This window comes from Eretmochelys imbricata, chromosome 7 (genome assembly GCF_965152235.1).
Source record: "Eretmochelys imbricata isolate rEreImb1 chromosome 7, rEreImb1.hap1, whole genome shotgun sequence".
Lineage (NCBI taxonomy): Eukaryota > Metazoa > Chordata > Testudines > Cheloniidae > Eretmochelys > Eretmochelys imbricata.
Window position 1 is genome coordinate 8,864,034 of NC_135578.1, and position 21,845 is coordinate 8,885,878.

The 21,845-nt window shown below is 40.9% G+C and overlaps 1 protein-coding gene across 1 annotated transcript in view; it reads right to left on the reverse strand.

Moving 5' to 3' along the window:
* The window catches only part of LOC144267444 (uncharacterized), a 96,005-nt gene that overhangs the window by 20,251 nt on the left and 53,909 nt on the right, over positions 1 to 21,845 (reverse strand). Inside the window, exons 3-4 of the mRNA XM_077821425.1 lie at positions 21,571 to 21,726; positions 11,654 to 11,778 (exon numbers count right to left, since the gene is read on the reverse strand). Coding sequence (XP_077677551.1) covers positions 11,654 to 11,778; positions 21,571 to 21,726 — 281 coding nt within the window. The remainder of the gene's footprint in view (positions 1 to 11,653; positions 11,779 to 21,570; positions 21,727 to 21,845) is intronic.

Consider the following 21,845-nt stretch of genomic DNA (forward strand, 5'->3'; position numbering starts at 1 on the left):
GCAAGCACCACAAATAGATTGAAGATCTCAGCAACCTTGCTTCCATGCAATGAGAAGTACTGTAGTCAAATCTCCAACATTAGGCAGAGTAGGTCAGCGTCTCTACTTGGACAAGAGAGACCTCTGGGGATGTGTCCACACTGCAATAAAAGATTGGCAGCACAGACACCCCTGGCCCTGGTTAGCTGACTCAGGCTTGCAAGTCCCAGGCTGTAGGGCTATAAAACTGCAGCACAGACATTCAGGGTCAGCCTGGAGCCCGGACTTTGAGACCCCGCGACAGGGGGATGATCTCAGAGCCCAGGCTCCAGCCCCAAGCCCAAACATCTACACTGCAATTTTACAGCCCTGTAGCCCAAGCTCCATGAGCCCCAGGCAGCTGACTCAAGCTCTGCGACTCAGTGACACTTTTTTTATTGCCGCGTAGACCTACCTTAAGCCCAGGCTCTGACTCAAGTTTGAGCCCAAACTCCCCTTCTGTCCACGCATCAATCAGGTCAGACCCAGACGCTAGAACCCTGCTACGAGGGGTGGGTCAGAGTACCACTGTGATTCAGGTCCAACCCTGGTCATTTTGCAGTGTGGACATGGGTCAAGCTGCAGACTCAAGTCAGAAGGGCTGCATAGTGCAGAGTGCATGGCTGTGAGACCTGCATCCAGCAATTGTAAACCGAGGTTTATAATGCAGTGTGGATGCTCAAGCATGAGCTTGGAATGACCAAGTCCACAAGCCCAGGGTTTACAGTGCAGTGTAGACATACCTGAAGTGCTGGAGTCAAGTGCCACAGGAATTAGATGAGCACTCCTTTCTCTGAGTCTACCCAGATCAAGGCCATGGCCTGGTGCTTGAGGATGTTGCTGCAGGTACTGTCTTTCAGATGAGCTGTTTGCTTAGTGGACATTAATTATACCATTACAGATTGTGCAAGAGTACATATGCTAATACCAGTGTCTCTCTGAATTCCAATTTAAGCAACTGCATTGTGCCTACCCAAAAGCTCCATATAGTTTCTGCTGGCTACTATATTCCTCACTTCAAGTCCAAAATGGTTCATAGGGTTGATGTGCGCTACTAAACAGTTTAAATGTTTTGTGCAGAAGTTGCTGTATTTCAGTAGTGACTGAAGTGATTCCTATTGTTATAGTGAGTCACCAGATGGTACTATTAAACAGTCTTACAGATTACATATATTTTTCTTAGTGTGTGAGCAAGGTTTTAGTCTGTGAAGAAATGCTGTATTATTGTATGTTTTTAATATGCTGTGGTCCTTTTGAGAGATGCTGCAGCAGATAGAGTTTTCTCTCTCCATTATTGTCTATATTTGTAGACAATTCTCAGAAGAGAGTAGCTTCCTAGGAGCAAAGCAGTCTGGGCTGAGATTTCTGGAAGAGAGGATTGCCTGCATGCTGTTTGTGACCATCTCTGTTCCAGGATAGGTGTATATAGGTAAATAAACCAAGTTACATTTAGAACATACCCAGACTCTGCACTATAGTTTTCTCCTCCAGTAGGAAGCTGACTTGTAAGGCCCTGTAATTCTACCACCCAGCAGAGGGGTGATGCTGATGTCGGAAACGGGACACTGGTGTTAGAAGAAGGGGCAGCACCATACCTAAAGCTAGATAGATTACAGTATGTGCAATGAATCCAGAAAGGGTGTATATCAACCTGAGATCCTTTGAGAAGAAAGCTGCTTTATAAATATAAAATCATTATCATAGGATGATGTTCTAGGAAGGCAAGCTGTACATTGCATAACCTGTGTTACTGAACTTATGTCATTGTTTTCTTCCTCTTTAGTGGCTCTGAAATCTTATCTTCAGTATGCCTGCGTCAAGGTACGTAAGGTACTGTATTGCCTTTATTCCATCCATGGAGAAGGCGAATGACCTTGTGGTTACTGGGACACAGAATGCCTGGGTTCCATTCTCAGCTCTGCTACCGACTGACCATGTGTGATCTTGGGCAAGTCACTTAGGCCTAGATCCATAACAGACCTTAGGCATCAGCATTGCAATGCCTGACTCTTTGGCTATATCTACACTGCACACCACGGGCAGCAGCGTGTACATGTAGCTACAAGCCACAGTGAAAAGCAGGCTTGTCCACACAGCAGTATGCAGCTACACCCACCCGTGAAAGGCCCTGGGAAGGACGAAGCAGCAGGGAAAGGCTCCTGGAGCCGGAAAGTAGCAGGACACTACACTGCTAAAAATAGTGGTGTAGATGGGGGAGGGATTGCTTAGGCATGTGGAGTGCCATATGAGGTATATACCCACAGGCTCCAGGCATGTCTTCACTCACCTATGCAGTGCCTCAGCATCTATACCGCTATTTAGACCCATGCTATGTGAGCGTGCAGTGCACATACTCGACAGGCCGCCACCAGGAGTGCACGGTGTAGACATACTTTAGCTGCCTTGCTGCCCAGTGAATCCACAGCTGCCCATTCTCCCTGTACAATGCATGGGGAAAGCTAGGTGCCTAAGAAAGGGATTCATAGAAGCCAGCAAGCTGAGACCCATCCTTGACTAGCCAGTAGCCTGAGAGCTAGGGCAAGCTCCTGGGAGGTGGGAAACCTGCGTTTGAGCCTCTGCTCCAAATCAGGCATAGTGGAGAGTAGCTTCTTTCTACCAGCCTTTGTCCACCTTGTCTATTTAGATTATAAACTCTCTCAAATAGGGACAGTGTTTTATTCTGCGTATGTTCAGTGCCTACCACAACAGATAAATAATAATCAAGCCTAGGCTACCATGACAAAGTAACAACAATCTTCACTTAAAACTATATCACTGGGCATGTGTGCATACAAATAGTTTAAATCCTTCAGGTGATTCTTTAAATTTACTCTTAAATTACAATAAAAAAAAATCAAAATGTTGAGTCCATTCGAGGAACAAAGGCTGTTAGGTGGAATAACTATGCAGCTTTCAAAACACGTAGCAGAAAAATTCTCATTTACTTATTAACAAATACAATAGCCACCATGATCTCAGCAGTGATCAAAGGACATAATTAAAAGTGAGAGACCAAAATCAAAATATAGGGCCTGCTCTTCCTCCCACAGGAATCAAAAGGGAGTTTTTCCATTGATTTCAATGGGAGTAAGACTGGGTCAATATTTATACTCACTCCAACAAAACAAACTAAACAGCTTCACATTGTTGATGGTATTTTTCCCATAAGCTAGAAAGCTTGTGCACAATGAACTAAATTAGTGCAACAGTCTCAATTTTTTGGCATTTCTGGATATATAAAAAACCAGTTGCATGTTATTACAGTAATATTTACATAAAGCATAACAATGTATTCAATAGCTGGGTTAGTAGCAGTTCATCTGCATGATATCTGTCTGCATCATTGCATTTAATTCTGTCCCAGTGCACCTGAAGCCATAAAATGATGTAACCATGAAATGACGGACTGCAACTGCACCTCCTTTTACAGTTCTATTTATGAAGTCTGATGACAAAAAAAAGTGTAACAGTCAGGCAAGTAAGAAAAGCAGAATGAGATACATCTAAAATAATATGAAACAATGATGTGTCACAAAGTATATCAGCTTGAAAATTTAGTCTGTCAAGGAAGTGGACACTTAATTATTATCATTATAAACTAGAACTAATTGAAAGTGAAGATCCCTTTTTTATCTAGGACTTATGAATTTTAAGTAAGTTACCTATTAGAATACAACCAACGCTATGAAAATCTAAACAGATTACCGTTCTTCCAGTAAGCTTTCCTTATGCAGTTCTAGTTTCTGCTCTTGTTTTGAAGCATCTGAATGAATATTTCTAGCTAATGGCTAAATTCTCTTCCATATCTTGAATCAAAGAGGCAAGGAATATTTATACTTTGTTATTCCCTTAGAGAACGGATTTATTTAAGACAATAAAATCTGCATCTACTTTCAGATTTAGTCTCTTCCCTGCATTCCCTCACTGCCACTTATGAATGCAAAATTTAAAATAGCTGGAACTATCTACGGAAATAAATATAATTGCACAGATTGTAAAAAAACGTATGGCATACGCTAAATGCTACTGATTTACGAGAGTCATTTTTTCACCTTCATACATTACCAATATTTACTAAATCACAGCTGAAAATGCATTGAGACATGGTTTACCACCATTATCCCTTAGGTTCATTTAGCTTTTAGACCAGCTTTACATTGGTCCATTGTACTGCATGATAGATGGTACCTTCTAATGAATTTATGCCGGTTCTTTCTAATGTAACCATCTTCCCCCAAGCTACTTGAAAGATCTAAAATCATTTAAATGATTTCACAGCCGTCAGTGCCGTAAATAAAGTCTTATAGTTGATGTGCTTCAGAAGAACAGGTCTGCGTTTCTATGAATTGCTTGCAGGTGTAGGATCCTGGAGAATCCAAAGTGTATTTTCAGTAGAGTCATAAAATTCTCCCCCCCCCTTTTTTTTTTTTTAATTAAAAGTGTATAGTTCTGCATGGGGAAATCCTGCATCAAGAAGTGCCACCATAGTCAAAAGAAGTATTGCCCTTCTAAGCTCCACTAATTTTGTAAGTTTGAAGTGTAAAGTCTACCGTATTCTCAGGAAAAAATGGGACTATGTAAAATAGAAAAGGAACACAGCTGCAAATCCCATTGTTCCAGCAATGACACACAGGTTTATCCTTTGCTATCGTGTTACCTACAAAAGGAGAGAGAGAGAGAGTTACACACATAGAAACTATCAGAGCAATGGTGATAAAACTGTTTTGTTCCTGCAAAGAAATTATTTAGATGAACACGTTAAATGATTACATTACATTCAGCATATCTATGTATTGCATATTACTTACATGTAACCAGAAGTCATATAAACTAGTATAAAGTACAATGCTATTTGGCAATAGAAGGAAAGATTCTCAAAAACACATATTTACAGTTAGACTCCTAATTCCCTTTTCCTGGGAATAAGATGCCTGCGTGCCATTTGTGCCTTTGAAAACCTCTCCCTATGGCATTATCTTGTATAGCACCTTTCTTTAAAATGATATCCCAGAATGCTTTACAGAGCCAGACAACATGAGGCACAGTTAAACACTAAAAGCACAAAGAGAGCCAACCTAGCGGTTTAGGGAGGGAGAAAAGACGGGTTTTCAGATAAATGTGGAAACCAGATGGAGTGTCAATGACGCAGAGAGATTCAGGGCTCTGGAAGGCATGAGCTGCAGAGTTGAAGGCACTTGCACCACCAGAGTGATCATGTGTAAGGCCTCGGAGAGGAGGCTGATGCTAGGTGAGTAAAGAATGTGCGGCAGAAAAGAGACAGAACATACAGAGAGTCAGTAAGGCCAGCGGAGCAAGTCTGTGCAGTTTCATAAATAAGGAGGGTCATTTTGAACTGGATTCTGGACATGGGCAATGGAAACTAGTCGAGTTTAAAGATTCAATATCTTCAATATGTTCATAAATAATTTGTATAATGGCACAGAGCAATACACTTATAATGTTTGCAGATGATATCAGCTGGACAGGCTTGCAAGCACTTTGGAGGATGGGATTAGATTTTAAAATGATCTTGACAAACTGAAGAAATGGTCAGAAATAAATAGGATGAAATTCAATCAGGGCAAATGCAAAGTCTGAACTTAGGAAGGAATAATCAATTGCACAAATACAAAATGGGAAATGACTGCTTAGCAAGGAGTACTGCAGAAAAGGATCTGGGGTCATAGATCTGGGGTCAAGGATCTGGGGTCACAAACTAAATAGGAGTCAACAATGTAATACTGTTGCAAAAAAAGCAAACATCATTCTGGGCTGTATTAGCAGGAGTATTGTGAGCAAGACATGAGAAGTCACTCCTCTGCTCTGCTCAGCACTAATAAGGCCTCAACTGGAGTATTGTGTCCAGTTCTGGGCAGCACTCTTTGGGAAAGATGTGGACAAATTGGAGAAAATCCAGAGGAGGCATCAAAAATTATTTTAAAATGAGGAAAGATTGAAAAAAAATGACTTTGTTTAGTCTGGAGAAGAAAAGACTGAGGGGAGATGTGATAACAGTCTTTAAGTGTATAAGAGGAGGGTGATAAATTGTTCTTCTTAACCACAGAGGAGAGGACAAGAAGTAATGAGCTTAAACTGCAGCAAGGGTGGTTTAGGTTGGACATTAGGAACAGTTTCCTAACTGTAAGGATAGTTAATCACTGGAACAAATTACCTAGGGAGGCTGTGGAATCACCATCATTGGAGGTTTTTAAGAATAGGCTGGGCAAACATCTGTCAGGGATGGTCTAGACAATACTTAGTCCTGCCTCAGTGCAGGGGACTGGACTAGATGACCTGTCAAGGTCCCTTCCAGTTCTACATTTCTCTGATTCTGTGAGTCAATGTGGACATGCTCCTATATCTGTGTGAGAAGGTGGGCAGCAGCTTTCTCCACGGCAACTTGAGAAAGCCTTGGAGAAAGGAGTTGAAATAGTCCAAACTAGAAGGTGGAAGCATTGAGGAGGTCAGAGGAGTTGGAGCTGAGGCAGTGGCAAACACAGACAGTGTTTCCAGAGAGGGAGATGGGCAGATTTGCAGACACGGGAGTTAAAGGAATCCTCAGACTCATGAATGACACTGAGATGATGGACAGTGGGGGCAAATGAGATGCCTGAGTTCAGAGGAGATGAAGCCCTGCTTGAGAATGTTGCTTTTGCCCAGGCAAGTTCTTGTATCTTTACAAACAGTGCTTGAAGTTTAACACATGTACATACTCCCTGTTAAGTTTCCCAGAAATTTTTCAATTGCTAGCTAGCTGGTCAGCAATTAAGCACATCAAAAATCTAGTTACTAATCACAACTAAAATGTATTTTAAAACAGCTCTGTTGGTCTGCTTTCCTTGATGAATATAAACATGGGCAGAAAGTATTCCATTCATTTTTATTTGACTTCACAAGACAATTACTCCAAGAAAGAAGCATTTACTTGTTTCACTCTCCTTGATTAGTCATTGTAACTACATCTATAAATACACAGTAAATATATGAGTGTCTCAGACTGCATGTCTGGCTACTATTTTGATGAAATTGAAAGTCAACGTAAAAAGTGATCAAAGGAACTTACTTTCTGCAATGCATATTTAGTCTGTGGAACTCCCTGCCACCAACTATCATCGAGGCCAAGACCTTATAGGCTTCAAAAAGGAATCAAACATGTAAATCGATTAAATAAACCTTGTTTTTAAATTTGGAATGGATTTAAACCTTCACAACTTGAGACATAAGCCAACCACTAAATTGTGGGCATTAAGAAGAATCTTCCCCTTTGGGCAGGTCATTCTAGAGCTGTCTATCTAGAGGTTTCTTATAACTTTTCCCTCAGAAGCATTCAGCCAGCTGCTGTGACTGGGTCACCCGGACCACTCGTCTAATCAGATACAGCTATTCCTATGTTCTCCTATTTTATATCAACTAGTGTCCAGTTTCAGTTCCACTCGCCTAATGGGGAATCAAGATTTTTGTCCATTGAAGTGCTATTTTTGTCAATTCTACTCAACTCGTTTTTTAAAAAATCTTGATCGCTGATTACAACATACATAATTCTTCTCCCACAGGACAGTAATGATTGTAAAATCAACCTGTTTATTTTACAGTAAAATCTTCTACTGTACACAGTTATTTAGAAACTGCAGTGCCAGACTTCATAATTTTTTGTAACAGCCCTACACGATAGCTGGAAGCAGTAATACAAATGAATTTACTGTATATGCATAAATTAATCAAGGACATAAAATGTTTTATACCTTTCCAGTCAGTCTTGGCTGGATTAATAAAGTTTTATTATTTGAGAATTATTCTCAAGTGGCAGAATCCTAAAAACCAATGATAGTGTCATGACAACTTGGGGAACAGTATTATGAGATTTTGTCTTTTTGCAGTGCTAAATGAAATGTCACTACTACCGGGGATTTAGCACTGTTGCATTCATAGTCCCACCTCACACAGTACACCTCACAGGTTTACCTCCTGATAAAGGAATGCAGCACCATAGATAGATACAGAAAGGCCTGGATGGGTAAGCAAATTGTATGTTTGGCTGGTGAATCTTGCCCACATGCTCAGGGTTCAGCTGATCACCATATTTGGGATCGGGAAGGAATTTTCCTCCAGAGCGGATTGGAAGAGTCCCTGGGAGGTTTTCGCCTTCCTCTGTAGCGTGGGGCACAGGTCACTTGCTAGAGGATTCTCTGCACCTTGAAGTCTTTAAACCATGATTTGAGGACTTCAATAGCTCAGACATAGGTGAGAGGTTTATTGCAGGAGCGGGTGGGTGAGATTCTATGGCCTGTGTTGTGCAGGTCAGACTAGATGATCATGATGGTCCCTTCTGACCTTAATATCGATGTGTCTATGTATATGAATACAGAGCATAAGCAGTAACGTGTCTGCATTGTCCGCACGCAAAATACATTAAACAAAATAACCACAAAGAAGCAGTGATCTATCACAGAGGTCATACTAAGAAATGTGCATTGCTGGGCAGCTCATTGGGTGGCCTTTCTTTTGAAAAAGCTATTGTCTTGTGCCCAGAAGGAAATGCAGCCTGTCACTGGTTCAAGAGGATCCCAAGCTTAGGTGACATTGAAACATAACGCTACTTATTCTTCATCTTTGTATTTATATTAAAGCAGTGCCCAAAGTCCTGAGTCAGAATTAGGGACCTCATTGTGGCGGATGCTAGACATACACTTATAGAAAAGCAGTCCCTGTCCTCAAGAGTTTACCATCCAAAAGGAGGGAGAAAAAAATTCCAAAGGGAGTGGAAAAGGGAAAAAGCATGCACACAGCGTAGTCAGAGCATTAATTCCAGTATACCTATCTCTCTGTATTTCTATCGATAGGTATTTGCCAATATATGAATTCACACATCTGCCCATTTAAGAAAACAATTTTTTCCCCTCACTGCATTTTACAATGAACATTTCTTATATTTAAAATATGCTAGAACAAGTGACGTGCACCTGTTCTTTGCATACCCTTTCCATTAAATGTCCCTCCAGAGTGGTCTGCTACAGTGCAGAACTTACCCCACGCCCCAGCCAAGGAAAGGAGGGGCTTCACGAAACAACACTAGCTTTCTCAGGGATAAACTCTGCCCTCAGTTGGACCCTAATGGGTTTGGGTAGGTCTAGGAATTCACACAGGTCTAACTGAAGGCAGAATGATTTGCCCCACTCTGCCTTTCTGAAGACATCCCCATGGCCATCACAATGCATTAGCCTATTCTTTCGTTTGCTGGTTGCAGGGTGTTTTATTTTAGGGATAATAATATAAACGGCACCTGCTGAATTTGCCCCACGCCAAGCTCCTGCTGCCTCTTTTCACTGTTTATGAGCCAGGCCCTTCAAACACTCACAAACGTCAGCAGTTACACTCAGATGCCTGGTCAGTCCCACTGAAATCAGTGGGAGCAAAGGAAACCAAATGCATTGAAGTGCTTGCAGCAGCAGCCCTTATGTTATTAATCCTGGCAATGTTCCTAGTTTGGCCTTTTAACCCTTTCCTTTGTTCATTTTTAAAGCCATTGAGTATACCTAACCCGTGCCTAATTTTTAAAAATTATTTTAACTTGCCTTTTACTAGATATATAGAGCTAGATCCCTCACTCATGTCAATGGGGGTAGCTCTGTTACTTCCTATATATAATTTCTACTTTCTCCAGCTCACTCCTTTGTTTGAAGTCATCCCTCCTCATTCCATGTCTGACTTACTGCCTGATCCCATGAGAGCACGCCACTTCTATGGACTTTAACACAGATGGAAGATAATCAGCAGTTTGCAGTAGGAGCTTAGCAACTCACAGGAATGGACCCATCCCCCCGCAATCCTGCAATTTACAATGCACTGTACATATGGACTGTCAATTGCAAGATCCGGGCCAGAGATGGTAAGCTGCGGGAGGCAGGGGTATGGCAATGATTTATATGTTTTTACCAGGACTATAGTATTACGCAAATATTAATTTTTAACAATTACTCTAACCTTGAAAACAGCAGCAGTGTTTTTCAGACTATGAATTGTACCTCTCTACTTGGGTATTTAGTTAGCCCATCATCATGGGATCTGGGTTGTTATCCCCCAGCTAATGACTACTCACAGTATCACATAACAGTTGCCTGATACATTTAATTTTTTCTGATCTAATATAGAATTTATTATATCCTTTCACTACTGTGTGAAACAGTCATTGTCAAATGGAATCTGGCAGCAACATTTGCTTATTAACTCATAACCAACAGCCGAATCCATTATCAATTTGAAGCGATGTGGAGAGGGGTCAAAGGCTAACCATTTAACTTTACAGGTTGTTGCCTGCTATTTTCACAATGTATTTAGACACACAGTCCACTATGTGTTGCCAAATCTTAGCTCCTTGAATTAATTTTAGCTTGTTAAATAGTCAGAGGGATGAGATATTTGCCTCATAGTCAGTGGTCATTAGTTAGGAATCTGGGCTTCCTAACTAAGACCTTGGCCAAGACATTAAAAAATGGGCAGCTGAAGGTAAGCCCACAATTATGCCCCTAAGTTGGTGGGCAGACCTTCCATGGTGCAGAGAGCTTTACGGCTCCTCTCAGAAATCAGTGCAGATCCTCCACACCTTCGAAAGTCAGGTCACTCATTTTGGTGTCTAACCACAGAGTCGGGAACCAAACTTTAGTCAGCCACTTGTGAAAATCTTGGCCCTGCAGTCTCATTTTGCAAGTCAAGGTCATTATCCTGCTATCAATACAAGTGAGCTGTCCTTCCTCACGCAAACAGTCTGACCTCCAGGGGACTGTTCACAGCAGCATGGTTTATTCACCGATCAAAGGCTCAAGAGTTGGGCCCAAAATGAATTTGGTGGGCTTGCCTGACTGAATATTTGCCCGTGACAATGACCCTCTCTGCTGATGGGCACAATAAGGCATGCTCAGCAATCTGTCCTCAGGACAGACCAAGCCCGGCCAGAAGGGGCAAATCCTGCTCCTGCCGTAGGGCACTGGTGACATCCTGCTGAAAAGGGATGATAGGGCAGGATTTTGGGGAGACAGTGCAGGAGATGCTAACCCCCATGCGGTGCAAAACTCAGCTCTCTGGGAAGACTTTTGAGTTTGAGGCAGAGCTAGCCACGTGATAACCCACTAGGAGGATCCTAGCCCTTCCTCCGTTGAGAATGAGAGAGGTGCTAGGGATGTGCAGGCCCTAACTCAGCCCTCTGCCGGATCAGTATAGCACCCAGCTAATTTAATCAAGCTAGGTGCTGGAGAGGGGAGTATTTGCTCCTCAGCTAAGATCCAGCTGGGAGCAACCACACACATCACTGTTTTAAAAAAACCCAACACTGAAGATGGCGAGACTGATGCTAACTGCGGAGCAGGGGCAATGGAAACGAGCACATGTTGTCACCAGACTGTCACCTTTAAATATAGAGAGACAAGGTGGGTGAGGTAATATCTTTTATTGAACCCACTTCTGTTGGTGAGAGACACGAGGTTACACGGATAAGAGCTCTGGGTAAGCTCGGAAGCTTGTCTCTCTCACCCGGTTAAATAGAAGATATCACCTCACCTACCTGGTCTCTCTAATATTCTGGGACCAACATGGCTACAACAACACTGCATATCTTTTAAATATACACTCTCTCTGTACTTGCCTTTGTGGTTTTGACTTTATTTCCGCTGCTGCAAGACCAGCCTGAATAGTCCGGTAGCACTTTACAGTCCTCTCCATCCAGGCAAGGGTTCATGCGACACCACCACTTCTGGATGACAATGGAGGCTAGAAACAGAAACAGAGCACAATCTTTTCTATTCAGTTGATCGTTTCAGCTACAGGAAAGTGACCTGTGAGCCACTTATTTGTTTAAAAATTATAGTGTCCTGTTCTTTTTATATTTAATCTCGCATTTATCCATTCGGCGGAAAATGTATTCACCATGATTAACCAGTCTGCAAAGACCTGATTCTAAAACCCTTACTCGCATGAGTACTGCAGTCCCCTTGAATTCCCTGAGTTGAGTTATTTATGCTAGCCAGCGAATGTTTAAGTTGCCCTGGCTTCTTGCCTATGGATGTTAGCACTTACAAGTTTGTCTACACAGTGCAGTAATGCACACCAAAACTAGTATTCGGTTAGCAGGCACGAGGGGATTTTTGTACGCACCATCAGGGTGGACACAGGCCGGTTAGTGCGCAGCACATTGGTGTGCGTTAGAAGTCACACCCCATTGCTAAGCATTACTGAAGTGTGTAGCCAAGTACTACTTGTCCACAACTGCTGCATCCATGTCTCAGGATAGACAGGATATCGGTTCCATGATGCTGGTGTGGAGATGGACGCTTAGATATCATGGTGATAAACTACCTTAGCTAGACAAACAGGTGTCAGAATGGCAGTAAGGATCATAGTTAGGCTTCAGTCCTCACACCCTGCAGCTGACATGGTCAGGAGGAGGTTGGGGCTGAAGTGGTACCATCTCTTTCCCATTGTGATGGACTGGGATGGCTCATGGTCTTGTCTCTAACCAAAGAACTATCGTCCCAAGCAGGACATGCAGGGACTGGGAAGAATTTTGGCAATTACTTCCTTATGACCACTCCAATCTGGTCTGAACTGTTAATGAAATGGATTTCCAAGGGAGCCCTGAACCCAGCCACAGCTGATAGGCCCAAAAACCTAGTGACAAGATGGAGAGTAAATGGCACAAGCAGATGATGCTCACATCAGTGTAATACAATTAATAAATAAGAACAGCAGCAGCTAATGAGAATACCACACATGCTTGCTATGAAAAGTGTACACTCAAATGGAGTCGATCTGTTGAATGCAGGATAGTAAATGTTTAACCTGGATGTATGTGCTAGGCTGGAAGCAGCTCTGTCAGTGGGTAAGAAAATATAATGGCTCAGACCTTTGAGCTACAAGAGTTCTCTCAGAGACTCACATAGAACAAAGACCCAGAAGTGGGGACTCTATTTTAATACCATTGAAAAAAAACCGAATAGGAATAGTTAACTAAGAATCTACTTTCAATTGCATCCTGTAACTCTTACAGTAGACTATTATACTTTATGCAGATTTAACAATTTTCTACTCAACACAATTGGTCTCCGACTGTGCTTTTTAGTTTTACAAAAGTAGCCGTGATTCTTACTAATGCAAACAAACAACAGATATATTTTGCCACAAAATGTTACAAACTTTGTAATGCGTTCCTGACTTAACATTAGTACTGTAGGTGGGATTAATCAAATCACAGAAAACAATTTGGAAGACATGGGTCTGCAATTTTACATAATCTAACGTGGATTGCAAAATAAAATAAAGCGACAAATGTTGATTTCGTTCCTTTGCACTATTTTACTATGTGCACAAAATACTGAACTTCATACTTAACAAAGTACCTTGTTCTAAAGAGATGTACAAAAATAACAGTTTACTTCATGTAAAGGATAAACAATTTTTCATTAGTCCAAAGGTACTTTCCTACTGCTGCAACCGTCAAATTAGGTTAACGAACAGCAAGCTGACACTGGAAGATTCAGTTGCTGAAATGCTGATTCAATTACTTATTTTCCAAGGTATTCTTTCAGTCTAGGTGGCATTTAGAGGCATCTGTGGACTGAAAAATACCTTTTTGGAATAACAGTTTGACTTTTGATACTTTCCATATCGGAGATATAAATGAACAAATACATGGTTCTTGTCACCAGATATTTGCTTCTACTCCAGCTGATTGATTATTGATTGACTAATTTGAATGAAACTTAACTGTGCATCGTGGTACTTTAGAGATCATTTCCATTCTGAGTTTATTACCAGCTGATCAGTTTGTTTTATATCTTTGCTATTTGCCAAAATTCTGATTTGTTTTGCATGCTACATGTATTTAGGTAAGCATGTATTTCTAAGTACAAAGTTGTTTCACTAACCGAGCACAGATTCTCTCTATTAACCTCCCAGTTTCCATGTACACATGCAATTATTTCTTTTCTTTCATTGTTCTATCCAGCTTCTTTTTTGTACTGAGAGCAACCATTATAATTAATTGGTCATGATATGTTTTGAGACTAACCCACACTGGGCATCACTAAATGTGAGGCTATTTTCGTTTGTGTTCTCAACCTACATTCTCCTCTCAACCCCTTTCCAACACCTGATTGAATATCCCTTTCAAAGCAATACTTCAGGAATGAATCTCCAATGCCAGCTGAATAACACTGCAATATAGAACCTGATTCACCCCTGCACTATTAGAGTTTTACGTCCGAGTACCTCCGCGGATTTCAAATGGTGTAAAAACGGAATAAATATGACAGTGAATCAGGCCCATAATTTCCAGAAGTACCCTATTCCATAAAAAGCCAGCACAGCCACTAACTGAAAGCACCAAAGAGTAAATCAGGCATTGGACCTGCAAGCTCTTAAATGGCCCAAATATTTCAACTTCAGCTCATTTCTAGTTGTGATTCTTTTTCAATGATATTCCAATTTCTTTTCTTTCATTGGCTGGTTTCTGCTCTGTGTTGATACCTTTCTTCAGAATAAGTGAAACCCTTTCTTGATATACTTAATATATTTTATTCTATCTGATGTAGCAAACCACCAATTCTTTGCCATAGTATCGCACCAATTCTTATGTCAATTTATGCCAGGATTCTCTTGGGTCCATAATGTCTATATTGTAGTGCCGTATTTCTTAGGTCTCTGGGCACATTTACTCATTTGAAAAATGCATTCTGTATTACTATAATAGGAAAGTTCTCAGGCTGGATTTTAGACTAAACTCTTCTTCATAGAAATAGTTACTTAACTTTTGCTGTCCCTATCACTGTTTGAATCATGGAGTGATTTAAAATATCTCCTCCCCTTACCAAATTGAAGAGTTCTTGGAGAGGTTTCAGTAACTATTTTTTCAAATAGAATCATAGAAATGTAGGGCTGGAAGGGACCTTGAGAGGTCATCTAGTCCAGCCCCCGGTGCTGAGGCAAGACCAAATATACCTAGATCATCCCTGACAGGGGTTTGTCTAACCTGTTCTTAAAAACTTCCAACGATGGGGATTCCAAACAACCCTTGGAAGCCTACTCCGGAGCTTAACTATCCTTATAGATAGAAAGTTTTTCCTCATATCTAACCTAAATCTCCCTTGCTTCAGATTATGCTACTTACCTTAAGCCTTGTCCTACCATTAGCGGACATAGAGAACAATTGATCACCGTCCTTGCTGAGTATACTAATCTCATATACTACCAACATCTTGAGGGAACAGAAGACTAGTTTGGTGTGACATCTACCAATCGACTGTGGACTGCCCTACCTGGAATAAATCTGCTGACACAACTCCGCAGGGAAGTGATAGTAGATTTCATTACTAGTAAATAGTGTATTGCCCTGGGTGAGGGATAGTTCAACTTGTGATGATTTACTTAGAGATACATTTAACACATTTAGGAAAGGTAGCTTCACCACAGAGAAGAATTATTAATGCTTTATCCTCTTGGTAGTGTCTGTCATCCTAGCTTTAGGTACTTACTCAAGGAAGTTTATTTCTACAAAGGAAATGGGAGAAAACTAAATGTCATAATGATCACTTTGAATTTAAGTGTTTACCGCTTGTTCATAGCACAAGGAGTTGACCTTTACTAAACCAAATTTTCTATGGCTCTGATCACATCTTACAGCTGCAACACTAGGCAATTATGCAGGTTCTCTTATTTTTTTTACTCACTGTTTACTAAAAATTCTTCCTTTCATATTCTGCGCTCTCTTCTGAGCTTGGCAGCTTAATTTATTGACAGTAGTATTTCTCAAAGCATGTGGCTGGCCTGTCTTCGGAGGCTCAAAGAACCCCAGGGAAATGAGGCTTGCAGGGCAGGGGGGAAGAAATAGTCTTCCCTTTTCTTTTTTTTTTTTTGCTCAAGACTTTCAAAAACCAAAAATCTAGCCAATAGCGTTCAGTACTAAAATATCTCTCTCTGTATATACGATACGCGTACACACAAATAGATGGTTCCTTGTTTGCTGTACTCAAAGTGCAATGACCTTAGTGAAAAAAAATGTAATAAGTTGGCTATCATGAACATGGAATAAAAATATACGGCCCCCATGCCTTATTTTAAAGGAAAATACTCTTTCCCCCCTGCACCCTATTTTAAGAGTACTTCTGCCAGGGAATACCAGAGGGGTTTTCCTGTGTTTGATGGGAAAATACACCTTTCCACTCTTCATTTTAGAGAGCTACTTTGACTTCTGCTACTACCAACATTTTAAGTTCACTGGGTGAAAGACTCTAGAAGTGCAAAGCATGTTACAAATACTAATTAAGCCTCACAACACAGAAAATATTACTAGACCCATTTTACAAATGAATTGGGTAAAATGAATGAGGATTCAATTTAAGGCTCGATTTCTTACATTCAAGGCACTTAAGGCTTTCCCAGGATTTAATTAATGTTGCATTCCTTTCTGTAGCACATGGTTAGTTGCCAACAATCTTCTGACCAACCTTCGCCTCTCCAGGCACATTCCAGAAGAAGGTGTTTTCCAATTAGCCCCACGTTGGTAGAATTCCTCACCTCGCCAGATTTGTTTGGCAAATTTTAATTTCTACATAACAGTTAGGGGCAGATCCCCAGCAGATGTAAGTTAGCATAACTCCATTATGGCACTCTGTATCCCCTGATTCCCAGGGTGGCGGTGTGGATGGATTGACCATGTATGGACCTCTGCATGCCCTGTGCTCTGTAAAAAGGGTTCTGTGCTTGTCAAAACCAGGCCAATGCACATTGGTAGCTAGAGCTGAGCTGAGTAAAGACCCAAAGCATCCATGACTACGTATATCCAGAGGTCCTAATACACTACAGCGGGTATGCTGAGCAGCAGTAGACACATTGGCCTGCTAAACCCAGGGTTGTGAGTTCAATCCTTGAGGGGGCCATTTGGGATCAGGGCAAAAATTGGGGATTGGTCCTGCTTTGAGCAGGGGGTTGGACTAGATGACCTTCTGAGGTCCCTTCCAACCCTGGTATTCTATGATACTATGAACCCTGATGAACAGGCTAGGCAAAAACATCAGATTTCAGCAATGTTATATCTATGATACTATTCCAGCCTGTGGGTTTGGATAGTTGCTGTGGACAGGCTGCATTGTGGCATTCCATCTCTCTCGCTCCCAGTCCCACCCAAAGCCTCATTTCTATATTTATGCAGCTAAGGTGACTGCCACACTCGTTGACCAGTGAAGTACCAAGTTTCCATGCCTAACTCTGTAGTGACGTTATTTTCTAGAGCGAACATGCAGTATCCAGGTCTACACAAAATGCACATGGGCACTCACCTTGACCGCATAATTCCAAATTTACGTGCATACATGGCCATTATGAATTAGTACAAAACTGAGGCCTCATTGAAAATTTGGCCCTAAATGTCACTATGTTTGTTTGAATGTATTTTTAAGTCTGACCCACCAGTTCACTACATTGTACTCTATTTTAACATACAGTATTCCTGTAGTAAGATTGCTGTTTTAATTTGACCTTCTGTGATATTCTTTAACATCTGTCCAAGGTATTTTAAAAATTCAAATTACCCAGCTGAGCTATGATTCTACTCCAAATGCCATAAGGATTATTTTTTTAAAAACCTATTTCATGGCCTACTTACACCAAAAGCCATAACACACAGAACTTAATAACAAAGGTCACTTAGGGCCCAATCCAGATCTCATTGAAGTCAATGAAAAGGCTCCCATTTACTTCAATGGGATCTGGTCAAGAAACAAGTTAATGAAACAAGAGAAAGACCAAACAAAAAAAAAAAAAAAAACACTCCACGCGGGAGCCAGTATAATTTCCCAATTTGCTGAAGAGCCAAGAAAGTCTCATGCTGCTAGCAGCTATGCAACTGACAAGAATGTTAATTTCAGACCCCAGGGCTTCCAGACTCTCAGGTCAGCTCAGGAATTGGTAGCAACTGGCCCAGTAGTCTGGAAGCCCTCCGGTCCCCATCCTAAGGCAGTCCACATGGCAAGACTGGTCTGCAACTACAGACCCTGGAAACCTACTCCAGGACCTCCAGGGTCCTGGTTCCACGGCAGAGAACCTGGAAACCCCACAAGCCCTGTCCAAGAGCCATGTGTAGGCCGTACTTAGTATGAGTGGCCCCAGTAGCCAAGGGCAGGAACGAGATAAGCTATAAAAACAGGGGCAAGAAATAATTGGGTCAGAAGCAATGGCTACAAATGTGTAGAAGGAAGATAAGCACAAGGGGAGGAAACTAACAAAATACAAGGAGGAAACTAACAAAACAGGCTGTGTGCATGTGGCAGGTGAACAACGGATGATATGTACAGGAATTGATCCTGAAAATAACCTGGCCAATCATAAAGTTCACAATATGATGTAGAATGCAAGACGCATGTGTCAATATAGGTTTCATTTTTATATAAAGTAACGAATATTTGTACTCCTTGGATTTGTGGTATGCCCTGTACCCACCCCTACCCATGAGTCTGATCAGCTCTGTGTAGTTTGATTGTATGCCAACAATGAAACCTGATGAGGAGTCCGGAGTCGAGTTGGGTCCTTGGGAACCTGAGAGAAATCCCAACACCACAGAAATAGAAACCCTGGGATCCCTGGCCCCAGGATAGTCCACATGGCAGACCTTCACCAGAGCCACAGATCCTGGAAGCCTGGGGTACCTGGCCCTAGGGCAGTCTGCATGAAATTATGTCCATTACAAAGACTACTAAGTATAGACTGGGACTCAGGAGAACTGGGTTCTATTCTTGGCTCTGACACTGTTTTGCTGGGTGACCCTGGACAAGTCACTTCACCTCCCTGGGCCTCAGCATCCCCATCTGTAAAATGGGGATAATGATGCTGACCTCCTGTGTAAAGTGCTTTGAGATCTATAGACAAAAATCACTAGGTAAGAGAGAGGGATTATTATTATTTAAGGTATTTTTATTAAGGGCTTCCTATTCTTCCTTAATGATTTTTTCCATTCTGGCATCATAATTCTTCCTGAACTAATACCATTTGTATCACCCTTGTTTACATAACGGTACATGAACTGATGTGAGTAGCACCACTGAAATCAATAGGACGAATCATGTGAGTAAGTATTCATCAGGTTGAACAAGGGTTTCATGTTCTGGCGTAATATGGAGACCTAGTCCTGGACCAGGACCCCACTGTGAAATTGTGTGTCAAGTCTTTTGTATGTCACTTTTCTCCTACTATGGCTGTATAGATGGTCAAGAATTTGGGGGCAGGAACGGGCTTTTTAATATTATTATTATGTCATGTATGCGGAGTGCTTGACACAAAGGGAAGTGTGCTACCCGCATATAAATAACATTAGCTAAGTTTAAAAGAAGATACCTTAAAAAGCCACTCAAAATAAGCACTCTAAATTACACTTTGTTTCAGTTAGAATGTCACCAGTAACACTTGTGCTTTCAACAAGACCTTAACTCTCATGCAGAATGTGGTCCAACTAAATCTTCTTGACCTTGGTACAATCTCTGGAAAAAGAATAATGAATCTCTTTCATTATATTTAAAATAATTAGTTATACAAGTCGGGCCATGTTGAACATTATCTCTTTCTGGCTTTTGCACTGTTGAGGCTTTCAGAAGTCTGTGTATATAGTCAAAAATCCAATTTTGAGCCTGTGAGCAGATAGTTATGGGTTCTGCGCAACAGGAGAGGAATAAAATGTCATCCACTTACAAAAATACATAAAAGTATATTAAAACATCACCTTAAGGGGGAAACAAATCAAGAGCTTCTGCTTTTATAACTAAAAATCTTGCATTCTAAATGTTTGGTCTTATTTAATCTCAAGCACACTTGAAGGAAAAGAAGTCATTAAATTGTTTCAGCAAGTGTTTGCTCTGACAAAATAAATTAGACTTCCACTGCACCATGCACTTCATTCTGTCATGAAAGCAGAGAGTGTTACCTTTGTAACGCTAAAGTATATTTTCATAAATGTCTAAACTTTATTATCCACCATAAAGAACAGTAAAACTGTTGCATGGAATGTTACATAAAAGGTACCGGTACTGCATATGATTCTACAGGAAAAATTATTCAGTAAACTGAAAAATTAAGGTTGAATTGTGCCCCTGCATTACAAGATATTTCAGACATCAAGCCAAATCTAATTCCTAAATAAAATAACAGGGTCTCAGAAATAGAAAACATATAAATAGGTAAAAGTAAGTACTAAAATCAGACAGTTAGGAACAATCCTACAAATAAATGTAAAGTGAAACATTATAGAAAGTCAGAGAAACCAAGGGTATTTTATATTTAACTTTTAAAGGTCATGATTTTGTGAGAAAAGCAATGAAAACAGAAGATAAGTATCTTACTTGTGGATTAACAAAAATGTAGGACAGTGATTTCTGTGTCAATATTAATTAGCAGTAAACTACTAAAAAATTTCTGCTTTATTTCAATTTAAATGTAAATTTCACAGACTTTTATACATAAAGATCCTTTTAATTCTTACTGACAAAGAAGCCAATGAAGACTTATATTAGCCATTTCCTAACATAAAAACATCCCATGGCCAGAAGCAGAATATGTGTTCGGAGACAAACAATGAAATATTTAGATAGATTTGAGTCTTTGGGGGTAGATATTTCAGCTACACAAATTCACTCTAGCTCGCTGCATTATAAAATCTCAACTCAAGAGAAAATTTCTTCTTTCATAACTTTTTAATTTATAAATCAGTCTAGTCCAGTATTATTTTAAAAAAAGAGATATTTAGCAGTCCCAACAAACTGAAGACTGTAAATCTATCTTTAAACTGTGCCATTGTGCCTATGGATTGTAAAGTTCTTCAAACTAACCCGAAGGCAAGGGTGATGGACTAGATCAGTTTGTACTATGCTTTTGCATTTATCAGATCATAGGGGTGCCATCTACTGTTTGTGGTATCCAATTCAATGGTACATAATCAACTCTCTTGGGATTCTTCACCCACCATCTCATTTGGGTCAGAATGCACAAAAAGTTGAATGGATATAGGCCAGCGGAGACACATGGGGGTCCAGTGCAGACACTCATCATCAATATAGGGTGCTGGATTACGCCAGCCTACAGGAGAGTTCACACAAACCAGATGTCCCAGTACTAATCTGCTTGCCCATGGCTACGAAGTACTGGATCGATGACCAGCCAGTGGTTTCTTTACATCCCAATGATTCCATGGCCATGCTGCTATGTCTAGAGGCAACTGGATGAGTTAATGATTAAACTGAAAATGTCTTGACTTGTGTAGTTTTGAGGCTAGTTTAAAGTACAATTTTTTATGTGGAAAAACTAAGAAGTTTTATTGGCACAGACATGAAATGAACAAGAACATATATTAAGGAGATTAATTACACCAAGATTTATGCGCACTCATTATCATCAACAAACAGAGATGTTTCCAAAATTAACAAAAGGAAGGATTATGCTTTCTAGACAGCAAGAAGTCAAATAATCAAGGAGACTAAACATCTCAGAGAGCCAAAGAGCAGTAGGAGTGAGTGGGAGATTGCTTACCTTCGACGCAAGAGGGCTGGGCCCTTGTTGTTCCAGCCACCTGCCCCGGGAAGCAAGAGCACTTGACTGTTTGCGACCGTTCTTCAATTCGGTTCTTATTGCAGCAACGATGCACTGCGACGACCTCACACGTTCCTTGCTTGACTTGGTGGTGGCCTAAAAATCAGAGAGGTAGAAGTGTTGGGGGAGAGGGGTATTACTGTCATGGTGCCAAAAGAGAATCAATGCAAGGAAAATGTAGTAGTTTACTGTGGCGAGAGTACGCACAGTCCTGC